The sequence below is a fragment of the Scyliorhinus torazame genome, chromosome 12 (genome assembly GCF_047496885.1).
Source record: "Scyliorhinus torazame isolate Kashiwa2021f chromosome 12, sScyTor2.1, whole genome shotgun sequence".
In the NCBI taxonomy this organism is placed as follows: domain Eukaryota; kingdom Metazoa; phylum Chordata; class Chondrichthyes; order Carcharhiniformes; family Scyliorhinidae; genus Scyliorhinus; species Scyliorhinus torazame.
In genome coordinates, this window is record NC_092718.1 from 69,463,482 (window position 1) to 69,479,096 (window position 15,615).

Here is a 15,615-nt window from a genome sequence, read left to right on the forward strand (position 1 = left end):
AGTGCGGGGGGGGTGGAGTGCGGGGGGGGGTGGAGTGCGGGGGGGGTGGAGTGCGGGGGGGTGGAGTGCGGGGGGGTGGAGTGCGGGGGGGTGGAGTGCGGGGGGGGTGGAGTGCGGGGGGGGTGGAGTGCGGGGGGGGTGGAGTGCGGGGGGGGTGGAGTGCGGGGGGGGTGGAGTGCGGGGGGGGTGGAGTGCGGGGGGGGTGGAGTGCGGGGGGGGTGGAGTGCGGGGGGGGTGGAGTGCGGGGGGGGGTGGAGTGCGGGGGGGGGTGGAGTGCGGGGGGGGTGGAGTGCGGGGGGGGTGGAGTGCGGGGGGGGTGGAGTGCGGGGGGGGTGGAGTGCGGGGGGGTGGAGTGCGGGGGTGGTGGTGTGCGGGGGGGGTGGTGTGCGGGGGGGGTGGTGTGCGGGGGGGGTGGTGTGCGGGGGGGGTGGTGTGCGGGGGGGGTGGTGTGCGGGGGGGGTGGTGTGCGGGGGGGGTGGTGTGCGGGGGGGGTGGAGTGCGGGGTGGTGGAGTGCGGGGTGGTGGAGTGCGGGGTGGTGGAGTGCGGGGTGGTGGAGTGCGGGGTGGTGGAGTTCGGGGGTGGTGGAGTGCGGGGGGGGTGAGGTAGGGGGAGTGAGGGATGGTGGAGGGAAGGGAATGAGTGAGGGAGGGGAATGAGTGAGGGAGGGGAATGAGTGAGGGAGGGGAATGAGTGAGGGAGGGGAATGAGTGAGGATGGAGTGAGTGAGGATGGAGTGAGGGAGGATGGAGTGAGGGAGGATGGAGTGAGGGAGGATGGAGTGAGGGAGGATGGAGTGAGGGAGTGGGTGTGAGGGAGGATGGAGTGAGGGAGCGGGTGTGAGGGAGGATGGAGTGAGGGAGGATGGAGTGAGGGAGGATGGAGTGAGGGAGTGGGTGTGAGGGAGGACGGGGCGAGGGAGGACGGGGCGAGGGAGGACGGGGCGAGGGAGGACGGGGCGAGGGAGGACGGGGCGAGGGAGGACGGGGCGAGGGAGGACGGGGCGAGGGAGGACGGGGCGAGGGAGGACGGGGCGAGGGAGGACGGGGCGAGGGAGGACGGGGCGAGGGAGGACGGGGCGAGGGAGGACGGGGCGAGGGAGGACGGGGCGAGGGAGGACGGGGCGAGGGAGGACGGGGCGAGGGAGGACGGGGCGAGGGAGGACGGGGCGAGGGAGGACGGGGCGAGGGAGGACGGGGCGAGGGAGGACGGGGCGAGGGAGGACGGGGCGAGGGAGGACGGGGCGAGGGAGGACGGGGCGAGGGAGGACGGGGCGAGGGAGGACGGGGCGAGGGAGGACGGGGCGAGGGAGGACGGGGCGAGGGAGGACGGGGCGAGGGAGGACGGGGCGAGGGAGGACGGGGCGAGGGAGGACGGGGCGAGGGAGGACGGGGCGAGGGAGGACGGGGCTTGGGAGGACGGGGCGAGGGAGGACGGGGCTTGGGAGGACGGGGCTTGGGAGGACGGGGCGAGGGAGGACGGGGCTTGGGAGGACGGGGCTTGGGAGGACGGGGCTTGGGAGGACGGGGCTTGGGAGGACGGGGCTTGGGAGGACGGGGCTTGGGAGGACGGGGCTTGGGAGGACGGGGCTTGGGAGGACGGGGCTTGGGAGGACGGGGCTTGGGAGGACGGGGCTTGGGAGGACGGGGCTTGGGAGGACGGGGCTTGGGAGGACGGGGCTTGGGAGGACGGGGCTTGGGAGGACGGGGCTTGGGAGGACGGGGCTTGGGAGGACGGGGCTTGGGAGGACGGGGCTTGGGAGGACGGGGCTTGGGAGGACGGGGCTTGGGAGGACGGGGCGAGGGAGGACGGGGCGAGGGAGGACGGGGCGAGGGAGGACGGGGCGAGGGAGGACGGGGCGAGGGAGGACGGGGCGAGGGAGGACGGGGCGAGGGAGGACGGGGCGAGGGAGGACGGGGCGAGGGAGGACGGGGCGAGGGAGGACGGGGCGAGGGAGGACGGGGCGAGGGAGGACGGGGCGAGGGAGGACGGGGCGAGGGAGGGGATTGAGGGAGGATGGAGTGAGGGAGGATGGAGTGAGGGAGGATGGAGTGAGGGAGGATGGAGTGAGGGAGGGGATTGAGGGAGGATGGACTGAGGGAGGATGGAGTGAGGGAGGATGGAGTGAGGGAGGATGGAGTGAGGGAGGATGGAGTGAGGGAGGATGGAGTGAGGGAGTGGGTGTGAGGGAGGATGGAGTGAGGGAGGGGAATGAGGGAGTGGGTGTGAGGGAGGATGGAGTGAGGGAGGGGAATGAGGGAGGATGGAGCGAGGGAGGATGGAGCGAGGGAGGATGGAGCGAGGGAGGATGGAGCGAGGGAGGATGGAGCGAGGGAGGATGGAGCGAGGGAGGATGGAGCGAGGGAGGATGGAGCGAGGGAGGATGGAGCGAGGGAGGATGGAGCGAGGGAGGATGGAGCGAGGGAGGATGGAGCGAGGGAGGATGGAGCGAGGGAGGATGGAGCGAGGGAGGATGGAGCGAGGGAGGATGGAGCGAGGGAGGATGGAGCGAGGGAGGATGGAGCGAGGGAGGATGGAGCGAGGGAGGATGGAGCGAGGGAGGATGGAGCGAGGGAGGTTGGAGCGAGGGAGGTTGGAGCGAGGGAGGATGGAGCGAGGGAGGATGGAGCGAGGGAGGATGGAGCGAGGGAGGATGGAGCGAGGGAGGATGGAGCGAGGGAGGATGGAGCGAGGGAGGATGGAGCGAGGGAGGATGGAGCGAGGGAGGATGGAGCGAGGGAGGATGGAGCGAGGGAGGATGGAGCGAGGGAGGATGGAGCGAGGGAGGATGGAGCGAGGGAGGATGGAGCGAGGGAGGTGGGAGCGAGAGAGGTGGGAGCGAGAGAGGATGGAGCGAGGGAGGATGGAGCGAGGGAGGATGGAGCGAGGGAGGATGGAGCGAGGGAGGATGGAGCGAGGGAGGATGGAGCGAGGGAGGACGGAGCGAGGGAGGACGGAGCGAGGGAGGATGGAGCGAGGGAGGATGGAGCGAGGGAGGATGGAGCGAGGGAGGTGGGAGCGAGGGAGGATGGAGCGAGGGAGGTGGGAGCGAGGGAGGATGGAGTGAGGGCGGATGGAGTGAGGGCGGATGGAGTGAGGGCGGATGGAGTGAGGGAGGATGGAGTGAGGGAGGATGGAGTGAGGGAGGGGGTGTGAAGGAGGATGGAGTGAGGGAGGGGATTGAGGGAGTGGGTGTGAGGGAGGATGGAGTGAGGGAGGGGATTGAGGGAGTGGGTGTGAGGGAGGAAGGAGGGAGGGGAATGAGGGAGTGGGTGTGAGGGAGGATGGAGTGAGGGAGGGGAATGAGGGAGTGGGTGTGAGGGAGGATGGAGTGAGGGAGGGGAATGAGGGAGGATGGAGTGAGGGAGGTTGGAGTGAGGGAGGTTGGAGTGAGGGAGGTTGGAGTGAGGGAGGTTGGAGTGAGGGAGGTTGGAGTGAGGGAGGTTGGAGTGAGGGAGGTTGGAGTGAGGGAGGTTGGAGTGAGGGAGGTTGGAGTGAGGGAGGTTGGAGTGAGGGAGGATGGAGTGAGGGAGGATGGAGTGAGGGAGGATGGAGTGAGGGAGGATGGAGTGAGGGAGGATGGAGTGAGGGAGGATGGAGTGAGGGAGGATGGAGTGAGGGAGGATGGAGTGAGGGAGCGGGTGTGAGCGAGGATGAAGTGAGGGAGGGGACTGAGGGAGTGGGTGTGAGGGAGGATGGAGTGAGGGAGTGGAATGAGGGAGCGGGTGTGAGGGAGGATGGAGTGAGGGAGGGGAATGAGGGAGTGGGTGTGAGGGACAATGGAGTGAGGTAGAATGGCGTGAGGGAGGATGGAGTGAGGGAGGGGATTGAGGGAGTGTGTGAGAGGGAGGATGGAGTGAGGGAGGATGGAGTGAGGGAGGATGGAGTGAGGGAGGATGGAGTGAGGGAGGATGGAGTGAGGGAGGATGGAGTGAGGGAGGATGGAGTGAGGGAGGATGGAGTGAGGGAGGATGGAGTGAGGGAGGATGGAGTGAGGGAGGGGATTGATGGAGCGGGTGTGAGGGAGGATGGAGTGAGGGAGGGGATTGAGGGAGGATGGAGTGAGGGAGGATGGAGTGAGGGAGGATTGAGTGAGGGAGGGGATTGAGGGAGTGGGTGTGAGGGAGGGATTGAGGGAGGATGGAGTGAGGGAGGATGGAGTGAGGGAGGATGGAGTGAGGGAGGATGGAGTGAGGGAGGATGGAGTGAGGGAGGGGATTGATGGAGCGGGTGTGAGGGAGGATGGAGTGAGGGAGGGGATTGAGGGAGGATGGAGTGAGGGAGGATGGAGTGAGGGAGGATGGAGTGAGGGAGGATGGAGTGAGGGAGGATGGAGTGAGGAAGGAGTGAGGGAGGATGGAGTGAGGGAGGATGGAGTGAGGGAGGATGGAGTGAGGGAGGATGGAGTGAGGGAGGATGGAGTGAGGGAGGATGGATTGAGGGAGGATGGAGTGAGGGAGGATGGAGTGAGGGAGTGGGTGTGAGGGAGGTGTGTTCATGGCGAGGGGTTCATACCTGACAAGCATCGATGGCTCCAGTCAGGTAGCCGCTGCACAACATGCGCGAGGTGACTTGTCCCTCGGTTACCACACTGCAGACCGTATCGTTAATAATCTTCACCTCGGCTTTCTGAAGTGACATCGACTTGGAACCTGGAGAGCCGAAAAATCATCAGAAAGAGGACAGGAGGATACCATTCAGCCCATCAAGAGTGCCTCACCATTCGCTGAGACCAGGACTGATCGACACCGTATCCCCTGGACTGTCCCCGGATTAATCCATTTCTCTCTTGAAGAAGCTCATTGACGGAACACCCGGACAATTCCTGAGATTCACCTCTGTGACATTATGTAGAATGTCGAGTATATAAAGGGTTAATGTAATATCATAATTGACCCTAGATGAAGCTGGGAACAGGCCTATAAAAAGGACTGACTCTCAGGCTTCTAGGAGAGAGTGGGGAGAGTGCAGGAGAGTGGAGAGTACAGCTTAAGACAGAGTGCATGAGACAAGTATTAGTATAGTGTAGATTGTAGATTACTAGATTATTGCTTGCTATAGGAGTAAGTGGCCGAGCTGTATATTTAGTAATAAATGTTAGCATTGTTTATTGAATTTAGCTGGTGTGTATTTGTGAACACTACGACGTCCATCCAGAGTAGACGAAACACAAAGAACCACCACATGGTACCAGAAGTGTGGTCCTAAAAGCCTAGTAGTTAGTTTAGAAAGTCAGATCAGCGTCAAAGAAGAAAAGGACAATCACGCTACTGAATACATCTCAAAGTCAGCACGAAGTTACAGATCGAAATCTGGAAGGTCTACAAAAACCAGGACACTTCAAGACGACCGTTAAAATAAGTCTAAATCGGAAAAACAGTTTGAAGATTTTCTTTTAATCTGCCTCCACGTAGGAATCAGCTCCTGATCGTCGTAAAATTGAGCTTCTTCTAAATTTGGCTGGACCGCAAGCATTCGAATTATATACTTTGAGTTTGAAGACAGTGAAGATAAAACAAAATATGAGCTGGTCATGAACAAATTCAACATTCATTGTGAAGCTTATCTTCATGAATTGAATCTTCAATTCATTGTGAAGTGAATGAAACTTATGAGCCCTACATGTTTTAAAAAAGGCTGCTTCTACAAGGAGAATCGATTGATTCATTTAAAATAAAGAGAAAATGCTGGAAAATCTCAGCTGGTCTAGCAGCATCTGGAGGGAGAGAAAAGAGCTAATGTTTCGAGTCCAGGTGACCCTTTATCAAGGCTGTGACAAAGAGTCACCTGAACTCGAAACGTTAGCTCTTTTCTCTCCCTCCAGATGCTGCTAGACCTGCTAAGATTTTCCAGCATTTTCTCTTCGGTTTCAGATTCCAGCATCCAGAGAAGTTTTCTTTTATCGATTGATTCATTTGTTACTAATCTCAGACTCAGAGCTCAGTCTTGTAATTTTTCGTCCGTAATGGATTCACTAATTTGTGATCAGATCATTTTTGGTGTACATGACGAGCGGTTGGGTGAATGTTTACTTCGACGAGCAATTGTGCCTTTGGATGAAGCAATTCATCTCTGCAAGGCTAGCGAACAAGCCACAAGTTAATATGCAGGGCTGAGGAAAAGGGGGCGAATTCGGGAACCGTGGCCGATGCCATTAACTCAGTGACGCAGTTTAGAAGACAGCGCGTCACTGAAGGCAGCCATTTTGAACGTGATGCAAGCAGCGTGATGACGTGCACACGCTGTGGACATGCCCATTATAGAAAAAATTGTCCTGCAAAAGGAAAGAATTGTTCGCAATGCAGTAAACTAAATAATTTTTGCCACCCAATGTCGTTCTACATCAGCAAAACTAGTGAAAGACTCACATATCCTGTATTCAGCATTCAAATTCGACCTTCCAAAATGAATCACTTCACATTGATCAAGGTTGAACTCCATCTGCCACTTCTCAGCCCAGCTCTGCATCCTGTCAATGTCCTGTTGTAACCTGCAACAACCCTCAACACTATCTACAACTCCACCAACCTTTGTGTCATCGGCAAACTTACTAACCCACCCTTCCACTTCCTCATCCAAGTCATTTATAAAAACCACAAAGAGCAGAGGTCCCAGAACAGATCCCTGCGGGACACCACTGGTCACCGACCTCCAGGCAGAATACTTTCCATCCACTACCACTCGTCTTCTTTCGGCCAGCCAATTCTGTATCCAGACAGCCAAATTTCCCTGTATCCCATGCCCCCTAACTTTCTGAATGAGCCTACCATGGGGAACCTTATCAAATGCCTTACTGAAATCCATATACGCTACATCCACTGCCCGACCTTCATCAATGTGTCTCCTCATATCCTCAAAGAATTCAATGAGGCTTGTGTGAGACATGGCCTGCCCCTCACAAAACCATGCTGAATATCGTTAATCAAAATATGTTTTTCTAAATAATCATAAATCCTATCTCTCAGAATCCTTTCCAACATTTTGCTCACCACAGATGTAAGACTGATGGGTCTGTAATTCCCAGGGATTTCCCTATTCCCTTTCTTGAACAACATTCGCCTCCCTCCAATCATCCGGTACTAATCCAGTGGAAAGTGAGGACGCAAAGATCATCGCCAACTGCGCAGTGATCCCCTCCCTCGCTTCCCGTAGTAACCTTGGGTATATCTAGGGCAGCACGGTAGCATTGTGGATAGCACAATTGCTTCACAGCTCCAGGGTCCCAGGTTCGATTCCGGCTTGGGTCACTGTCTGTGCGGAGTCTGCACATCCTCCCCGTGTGTGCGTGGGTTTTCTCCGGGTGCTCCGGTTTCCTCCCACAGTCCAAAGATGTGCAGGCTAGGTGGATTGGCCATGATAAATTGCCCTTAGTGTCCAAAATTGCCCTTAGTGTTGGGTGGGGTTACTGGGTTATGGGGATAGGGTGGAGATGTTGACCTTGGGTAGGGTGCTCTTTCCAAGAGCCGGTGCAGACTCGATGGGCCGAATGGCCTCCTTCTGCACTGTAAATTCTATGATAATCCCGTCAGGCCCAGGAGATTTATCTATCCTGATGCTTTACAAAATTTCCACACATCCTCCTTATTAATATCAACCTGTTCGAGTTTATTAACCTGGCGCACGCTGTTCTCATGAGCAACAAGGTCCCTCTCTCCAGTGAATACTGAAGCAAAACATTCATTTGGAGCCTCCCCATCTCCTCAGACTCTAGGCACAAGATCCCTCCACTATCCCTGATTGGCCCTACTCTCACTCTGATCATCCTCTTATTTCTCACATAAGTGTAAAACACCTTGTGGTTTTCCCTAATCCTTCCCACCAGGGCTTTTTAATGCCCCCTTCTAGCTCTCCGCAGTCCATTTTTGAGTTACTTCCTGGCTACCTTGTAACCCTCTAGAGCCGTGCCAGATCCTTGCTTCCTCAACCTTACGTAAGCTTCCTTCTCCCTTTGACTAGAAGTTCCACTTCTCTTGTCATCCAAGGCTCCTTCACCTTACCATTCGTTCCTTCTCTCAGTGGGGCAAAACTATCCAGCACTCGCAGCAATTGCTCCTTAAACAACCCCCATATCAAGAACAATGTTGAATTTCTGTGACATCTCAGCATGAAGCTGAATGGAAGGACATGAAGCTGTCACTGACTACAGCCTTTGTATTCGCATTCTTTGATTCGACCAAAGAAACCAAGATCTCAACCGATGTGCCAGTCGGAATGGGATTGGAGCTGTCTTACTTCAGAAATCATGGGCGGGATTCTCGACCTCCCGCCGGGTCGGAGAATCGTCGGGGGTCGGTGTGAATCCCGCCCCCGCCGGCCGCCGAATTCCCTGCCCCACAAGAATCCCCCAGACGTGAATCGCGTCGCCCGCCTCGGAGAATGGAGAGGACCGGCGAGACACAATGGGCCCCGGGGCCGCCCGAATTCTCCGGCCCGCGATGGGCCGAGCGGCTGCCCGTTTTAGGCCCGCCCTGTCGGCGTAATTTAAGGTAGGTACTTACCGGCGGGACCCGGCTCTGCAGGTGGCCTCCGGGGTCCTCGGGGGGGATCTGGCCCCAGGAGGTGCCCCCAAGGTGGCCTGTCCCGCGATCAGAGCCCGCCGATCCGCGGGCAGGCCTGTGCCGTGGGGGCACTCTATTCCTCCACGTCGGCCGCTGTAACAGTCCGCGATGGCCGACGCGAGATGAACTCCCTCGCGCATGCACTGGGACGACGCCAGCACACTCTGGCGCTCCCGCGCATGCGCCAATTCGCACTGGCCGGCGGAGGCCCCTTCGGCGCCGGTGGTGTGGTGCCAAGCCCCTCCCGCGCCGGCCGGCGTGGTGGAAACCACTCTGCCGCCGGCCTCGCCCCTGAAGGTGCAGAGGATTCTGCACCTTTGGGACGGCCCGACGCCGGAGTGGTTCACGCAACTCCTTCCCGCCGGAGTAGCCCGCCCCGCCGGTTTTCGCAGAATCCTGTAGCATATGCATCATGTGCAATGACTCAGACAGAACAGAGATACACACAAATAGAGAAAGAATGTCTAGCTTTACTTACTGACATAAGGACATTCCACTATTATGTGTTTGGCCTGCCGCATTTCACTGTGGAAACGGATCACCGTCCTTTAGTCAACATAATTAGAAAAGGTCTCAATGATATGTCGCCAAGACTACAAAGGATGATGATGAAGCTGCGTAGATATGATTTTACTCATATACTCCAGGTAAAGATCTTGTCAGATACTTTATCACGTGCAACTAGTTACACTGATGAGGCAACATTAAATGTGGAAGCACCAGCCACATTCATGGCAGACATGTTACCAGTGTGTGATGCACAACTAAACCTAATTCGAGAAGAGACAGCAAAGGATGCAACCCTTCAGCGTGTGATGAAACATCTGATGGAAACGTGACCCAATGGCAGCTACAACGGTTTTAGAAGTGTCAAGGTTTATGTCGAAGATTATACGACTGGGTTCTTTAAGGACCACACAGACACATTCCTGTGAATCTGAGCAGTAACTTTTTACTTGTAGAAGGACTGGTTTTCCTACTGACAGCAAGGTATTGATACCCTAACTGACAGCTTGAGAGGAGCAAAGGGTTATAGTACACATGCAGTATTTATACAGATCTGGTTAATTGCAAGTCGTTCTGTTTGGCAGTTGGATCCGGTGATCTCGTGACAAAATCACAAGATAGTAACAAGATTTAGAGAACTGATCAAAATAGATGTGATTACAAATTTACAAAATGTAGTAATACCACATCGAGAAAAGGAACAAAGCTTGACCTAATGAGTTTACAATTTCAACCCATTACGTGTCGGGTGAGCTGGAACAATGGTCACAGCTGCTTGGCCGAATGAGATTATAATTTCAACCCATTAACCCTGAGTGAACAGATATGCTCCCACAATGACCTGACCATTGTCAATGGTTTTTTGCTGAAAGGTGACGAATTGTCATAACATCTTGCCTCCGAAGACTTGTCCTAGCAAGGATACATGAAGGGCATCAAGGAATAGAGGAAAGCAAAATAGGTGCTCGGCAATCAGTCTATTGGCCAGGCATCAAGATTGACAAGATTGTTCAAGATTGTAGTGTCTGCCAAACACATCAGCTGTCCCAGTGCAAAGAAACATTTGCATCGAGTGAGCTTATCACTAATTCATGGTTAAAGGTTGGGATGGACTTATTCTATTTTGGAGGAAATGATTACCGGATAATCATACATTACTATTCCAATTATCCAGAAGTGATAACGCTAACTACTGATTTGACTGCTCAATCAGTCATAAGAGCTGCGAAGTCTGTATTCGCATGACATGGCATATCCCTAAAGGTCATGACGAATAATGGTCCCTGTTCTAGTGGTCGGGAATGGTTGTCGTTTGCCAAATGCTACAACTTCCAACACATCACATCGAGTGCGTTATACCCGCAGTCAAATGGGAAAGCCGAGAAAGGTGTTGGAATAGTAAAGAAACTGTTCAAGAAGGCGTATGATGATCAGAAGGATATTTCGTTCGCACAGTTAAACTACAGAGCTACTCCTTGGGCATCAGGTTTGTCGCCTGCCCAGAGTCCAGATGTTGATGGGAAGGGAGCTACGTACTCCGTTCCAAGCCATAACCTTTCCGAATCTGGATGAACAGATAATACATGATAAAATGCGACAACAAAAAAGTAAATAAAGTTGCTATTACGATAGACATGCAAAGGAACTACCTCCACTTAACCAAGGAGATATCGTCAGGATACAAAATCCAAAAAGTGGTTGGTCGGTAACTGCAAAGGTGATGAGGGAAGTTGCACCACATTCATATGTGCTACAAACCAAATCTAGAATGATGTGTCGTAGGAATCGATGAACTTTATTAAAAGTCAAGAATCCAATTCATGTTCCAGAACCAACTCTAACACAACCGGACTCAATGTTTTGCAATATTGAATTTCCGACAGCTTTGTTGTCAACAGAACTCATGAACGGACAAGGGACAATTTTAATGACACCCCAAGTGTATAAAGAATGTCCAAGAGGATAAGGAAACAACCTAATCGGCTGAACTTGTACCAAATAATAACCTATTACTCTGTAATTGTGATATTATGATATTTGACATTACATTGTACATGATATGTATAAACTAATTCCTGTACATGTATGCATTAAATGTTTGAAAGTGTCTCAAACATTTTTCAAAGAAAGGGGATGTGACATCATGTAGAATGTCTAGTATATAAAGGGTTAATGTAATATCATAATTGACCACTAGATGGAGCTGGGGACAGACCTATAAAAAGGACTGACTGTCAGGCTTCGAGGAGAGAGTGGGAGAGAATGTAGGAGAGAGGAGAGTACAGTTGAAGACAGAGTGCATGAGACAAATATTAGTACAGTGTAGATTGTAGTTTAATAGATTATTGCTTGCCACAGGAGTAAGTGAGCGAGCTGTATATTAAGTAGTGTAATAAATGTTAGCTTTGTTGTTGAACTTAGCTCGTGTGGGATTTGTGAACAATACGACATCCATCCTGAGTATAAGTAACACAAAGAACACCACAACCTCCTCCCAGGGAAGAAATTCCCCGATATCCGTCTGTTCCCCCTTCACTTGAACCTCACCACCACCCATGTACCCCACCTCCCCAGCCAAGGGCAACTTCCATCTGCATCTAGACTGGAGGGAGGATGGAGGGGGAGGCGACCCCTTTGTATTGCAGATTTGTCTATCTACCAGGGGGTTGCTTCATTACAAGTTGTATCTGTTTTCCAGCTCGCTGTGATTTCCCAAACTGGCTCTCTGTTCTTCTGCAATTAGGGTAAACATTCTGATCTCCGTTCGATGTGACCGCTCTGTATGTTAAACTGCATCTACCCCAGCCTCGCCCACCCGGTCTCCAGAGTAAGGTTACTTACCCCCTTCATACATGGCCCCCCATCCCGTCACCCAGCAGGACATCCCAGTCGGGAAAATGTGCGAAGTGTCCGGGAGACAGATGGGGTGCACTTTCGGCAGCAGATCATAGGGGGCCTCCAGTTCGATCAGGGCAATGTCGTAATCGTAGGTCTCCTCGTTGTAACGCTGGTGTTTGTGAATCTGCTTCATCCTTCGGATCTGAGCGAGGGGATCGCCCTGAAAATTCATCCCACCAAATGCCAACCACTTTGAGGGATCGTTATACCTGGGAGCAGGGATGGGAGTGAGGGGGAGAAGAGAGAGGGGAGCGAGGGGGAGCAGGGAGCGAGGGGGAGCAGGGAGCGAGGGGGAGCAGGGAGCGAGGGGGAGCAGGGAGCGAGGGGGAGCAGGGAGAGAGGGGGAGCAGGGAGAGAGGGGGAGCAGGGAGAGAGGGGGAGCAGGGAGAGAGGGGGAGCAGGGAGAGAGGGGGAGCAGGGAGAGAGGGGGAGCAGGGAGAGAGGGGGAGCAGGGAGAGAGGGGGAGCAGGGAGAGAGGGGGAGCAGGGAGAGAGGGGGAGCAGGGAGAGAGGGGGAGCAGGGAGAGAGGGGGAGCAGGGAGAGAGGGGGAGCAGGGAGAGAGGGGGAGCAGGGAGAGAGGGGGAGCAGGGAGAGAGGGGGAGCAGGGAGAGAGGGGGAGCAGGGAAAGAGGGGAGCAGGGAAAGAGGGGAGCAGGGAAAGAGGGGAGCGGGGGATGGGAGTGAGGGGAGAGGAGAGAGGGGAGAGAGGGGAGCGGGGGGGGGTGGGAGTGAGGGGAGCGGGTTATGGGAGTGAGGGGAGAGAGGGGGAGGGGAGAGAGGGGACGGGAGTGAGGGGGAGGGGACAGAGGGGGACGGGGAGGGGAGAAAGGGGGAGGGGAGAGAGGGGAGCGGGGGATGGGAGTCAGGGGGAGGGGAGAGAGGGGGAGAGGGGGGTGGGAGTGAGGGGAGGGGAGAAAAGGGGAGGGGAGAGAAGGGGAGGGGAGAGAAGGGGAGGGGAGAGAGGGGAGGGGAGAGAGGGAAGGGGAGAGAGGGGAGTGGGGGATGGGAGTGAGGGGAGAGAGGGGAGCGGGGGATGGGAGTGAGGGGAGAGAGGGGAGAGGAGAGAGGGGAGAGAAGGGAGCGGGAGATGGGAGTGAGGGGAGAGGGGAGTGGGGCAGGAGAAGAGAGGAAGGAGGGAGATGGGAGAGAGAGAGCGAGGAGAGAAATTGTAGGAGAGATATGGGTAGGAGAGGGGAAGGGCAGTGATGGGAGGGCAGAGGGGAGGAGAGGGGATGCAGAGAAGGGGGTGGGGGAGGGGCAGAGGGTAGTGGGGAGGGGGAGAGGAGAGAGGGGGAGGGCAGAGAGGGGGAGAGGGCAGAGAGGGGGAGAGGGCAGAGAGGGGGAGAGGGCAGAGAGGGGGAGGGCAGAGAGGGGGAGGGCAGAGAGGGGGAGGGCAGAGAGGGGGAGGGCAGAGAGGGGGAGGGCAGAGAGGGGGAGGGCAGAGAGGGGGAGGGCAGAGAGGGGGAGGGCAGAGAGGGGGAGGGCAGAGAGGGGGAGGGCAGAGAGGGGGAGGGCAGAGAGGGGGAGGGCAGAGAGGGGGAGGGCAGAGAGGGGGAGGGCAGAGAGGGGGAGGGCAGAGAGGGGGAGGGCAGAGAGGGGGAGGGCAGAGAGGGGGAGGGCAGAGTGGGGGAGGGCAGAGGGGGGAGGGCAGAGGGGGGAGGGCAGAGGGGGGAGGGCAGAGGGGGGAGGGCAGAGGGGGGAGGGCAGAGAGGGGGAGGGCAGAGAGGGGGAGGGCAGAGAGGGGGAGGGCAGAGAGGGGGAGGGCAGAGAGGGGGAGGGCAGAGAGGGGGAGGGCAGAGAGGGGGAGGGCAGAGAGGGGGAGGGCAGAGAGGGGGAGGGCAGAGAGGGGGAGGGCAGAGAGGGGGAGGGCAGAGAGGGGGAGGGCAGAGAGGGGGAGGGCAGAGAGGGGGAGGGCAGAGAGGGGGAGGGCAGAGAGGGGGAGGGCAGAGAGGGGGAGGGCAGAGAGGGGGAGGGCAGAGAGGGGGAGGGCAGAGAGGGGGAGGGCAGAGAGGGGGAGGGCAGAGAGGGGGAGGGCAGAGAGGGGGAGGGCAGAGAGGGGGAGGGCAGAGAGGGGGAGGGCAGAGAGGGGGAGGGGAAAGAGGGGGAGGGCAGAGAGGGGGAGGGCAGAGAGGGGGAGGGAAAGAGGGGGAGGGGAAAGAGGGGGAGGGCAGAGAGGGGGAGGGCAGAGAGGGGGAGGGCAGAGAGGGGGAGGGGAAAGAGGGGGAGGGCAGAGAGGGGGGGGAGGGCAGAGAGGGGGAGGGAGAGAGGGGAGAGAGGGGGAGGGGAGAGAGGGGGAGGGGAGAGAGGGGGAGGGGAGAGAGGGGGAGGGGAGAGAGGGGAGAGAGGGGGAGGGGGAGAGAGGGGGAGGGGAGAGAGGGGGAGGGGAGAGAGGGAGAGAGGGGGAGGGGAGAGAGGGGGAGGGGAGAGAGGGGGAGGGGAGAGAGGGGAGGGGAGAGAGGGGGAGGGGAGAGAGGGGGAGGGAGAGAGGGGGAGGGAGAGAGGGGGAGGGGAGAGAGGGGGAGGGGAGAGAGGGGGAGGGAGAGAGGGGGAGGGGAGAGAGGGGGAGGGGAGAGAGGGGGAGGGGAGAGAGGGGGAGGGGAGAGAGGGGGAGGGGAGAGAGGGGGAGGGGAGAGGGGGAGGGGAGAGAGGGGGAGGGGAGAGAGGGGGAGGGGAGAGAGGGGAGGGGAGAGAGGGGGAGGGGAGAGAGGGGGAGGGGAGAGGAGGGGGAGGGGAGAGAGGGGGAGGGGAGAGAGGGGAGGGAGAGAGGGGGAGGGGAGAGAGGGGGGAGGGGAGAGAGGGGGGAGGGGAGAGAGGGGAGGGGAGAGAGGGGAGAGGGGGAGGGGAGAGAGGGGGAGGGGAGAGAGGGGAGGGGAGAGAGGGGGAGGGGAGAGAGGGGGAGGGGAGAGAGGGGGAGGGGAGAGAGGGGGAGGGGAGAGAGGGGGAGGGGAGAGAGGGGGAGGGAGAGAGGGGAGGGGAGAGAGGGGGAGGGGAGAGAGGGGGAGGGAGAGAGGGGGAGGGGAGAGAGGGGGAGGGGAGAGAGGGGGAGGGAGAGAGGGGGAGGGGAAGAGAGGGGGAGGGGAGAGAGGGGGAGGGGAGGGAGGGGGAGGGGAGAGAGGGGGAGGGGAGAGAGGGGGAGGGGAGAGAGGGAGAGGGGAGGGAGGGAGAGAGGGGGAGGGGAGAGAGGGGAGGGGGGGGTGAGGGGGGAGGGAGGGGTGAGAGGGGGAGGGGTGGGAGGGGTGAGAGGGGGAGGGGTGAGTGGGGAGGGGTGAGGGGGAGGGGTGAGTGGGAGGGGTGAGAGGGAGGGGTGAGAGGGAGGGGTGAGAGGGAGGGGTGAGAGGGAGGAGTGAGAGGGAGGGGAGAGGGAGGGGTGAGAGGGGGAGGGAGGGGAGGGGTGAGAGGGGGAGGGAGGGGAGGGTGAGAGGGGGAGGGAGGGGGAGGGGTGAGAGGGGGAGGGAGGGGAGGGGTGAGGGGGAGGGAGGGGAGGAGGGGAGGGGAAAGAGGGGGGGGAGGGGTAAGAGGGGGAGGGAGGGGTAAGAGGGGAGGGGAGGGGTAAGAGGGGGAGGGAGGGGTAAGAGGGGGAGGGAGGGGTAAGAGGGGGAGGGAGGGGTAAGAGGGGGTGGGAGGGGTAAGAGGGGGAGGGAGGGGTAAGAGGGGA

At 58.2% G+C, this 15,615-nt stretch overlaps 1 protein-coding gene across 1 annotated transcript in view; it reads right to left on the reverse strand.

Moving 5' to 3' along the window:
* The window catches only part of st14 (ST14 transmembrane serine protease matriptase), a 247,426-nt gene that overhangs the window by 5,103 nt on the left and 226,708 nt on the right, over positions 1–15,615 (reverse strand). Inside the window, exons 17-18 of the mRNA XM_072468842.1 lie at positions 11,905–12,170; positions 4,514–4,650 (exon numbers count right to left, since the gene is read on the reverse strand). Of these exons, the coding sequence (XP_072324943.1) occupies positions 4,514–4,650; positions 11,905–12,170 (403 nt within the window). The remainder of the gene's footprint in view (positions 1–4,513; positions 4,651–11,904; positions 12,171–15,615) is intronic.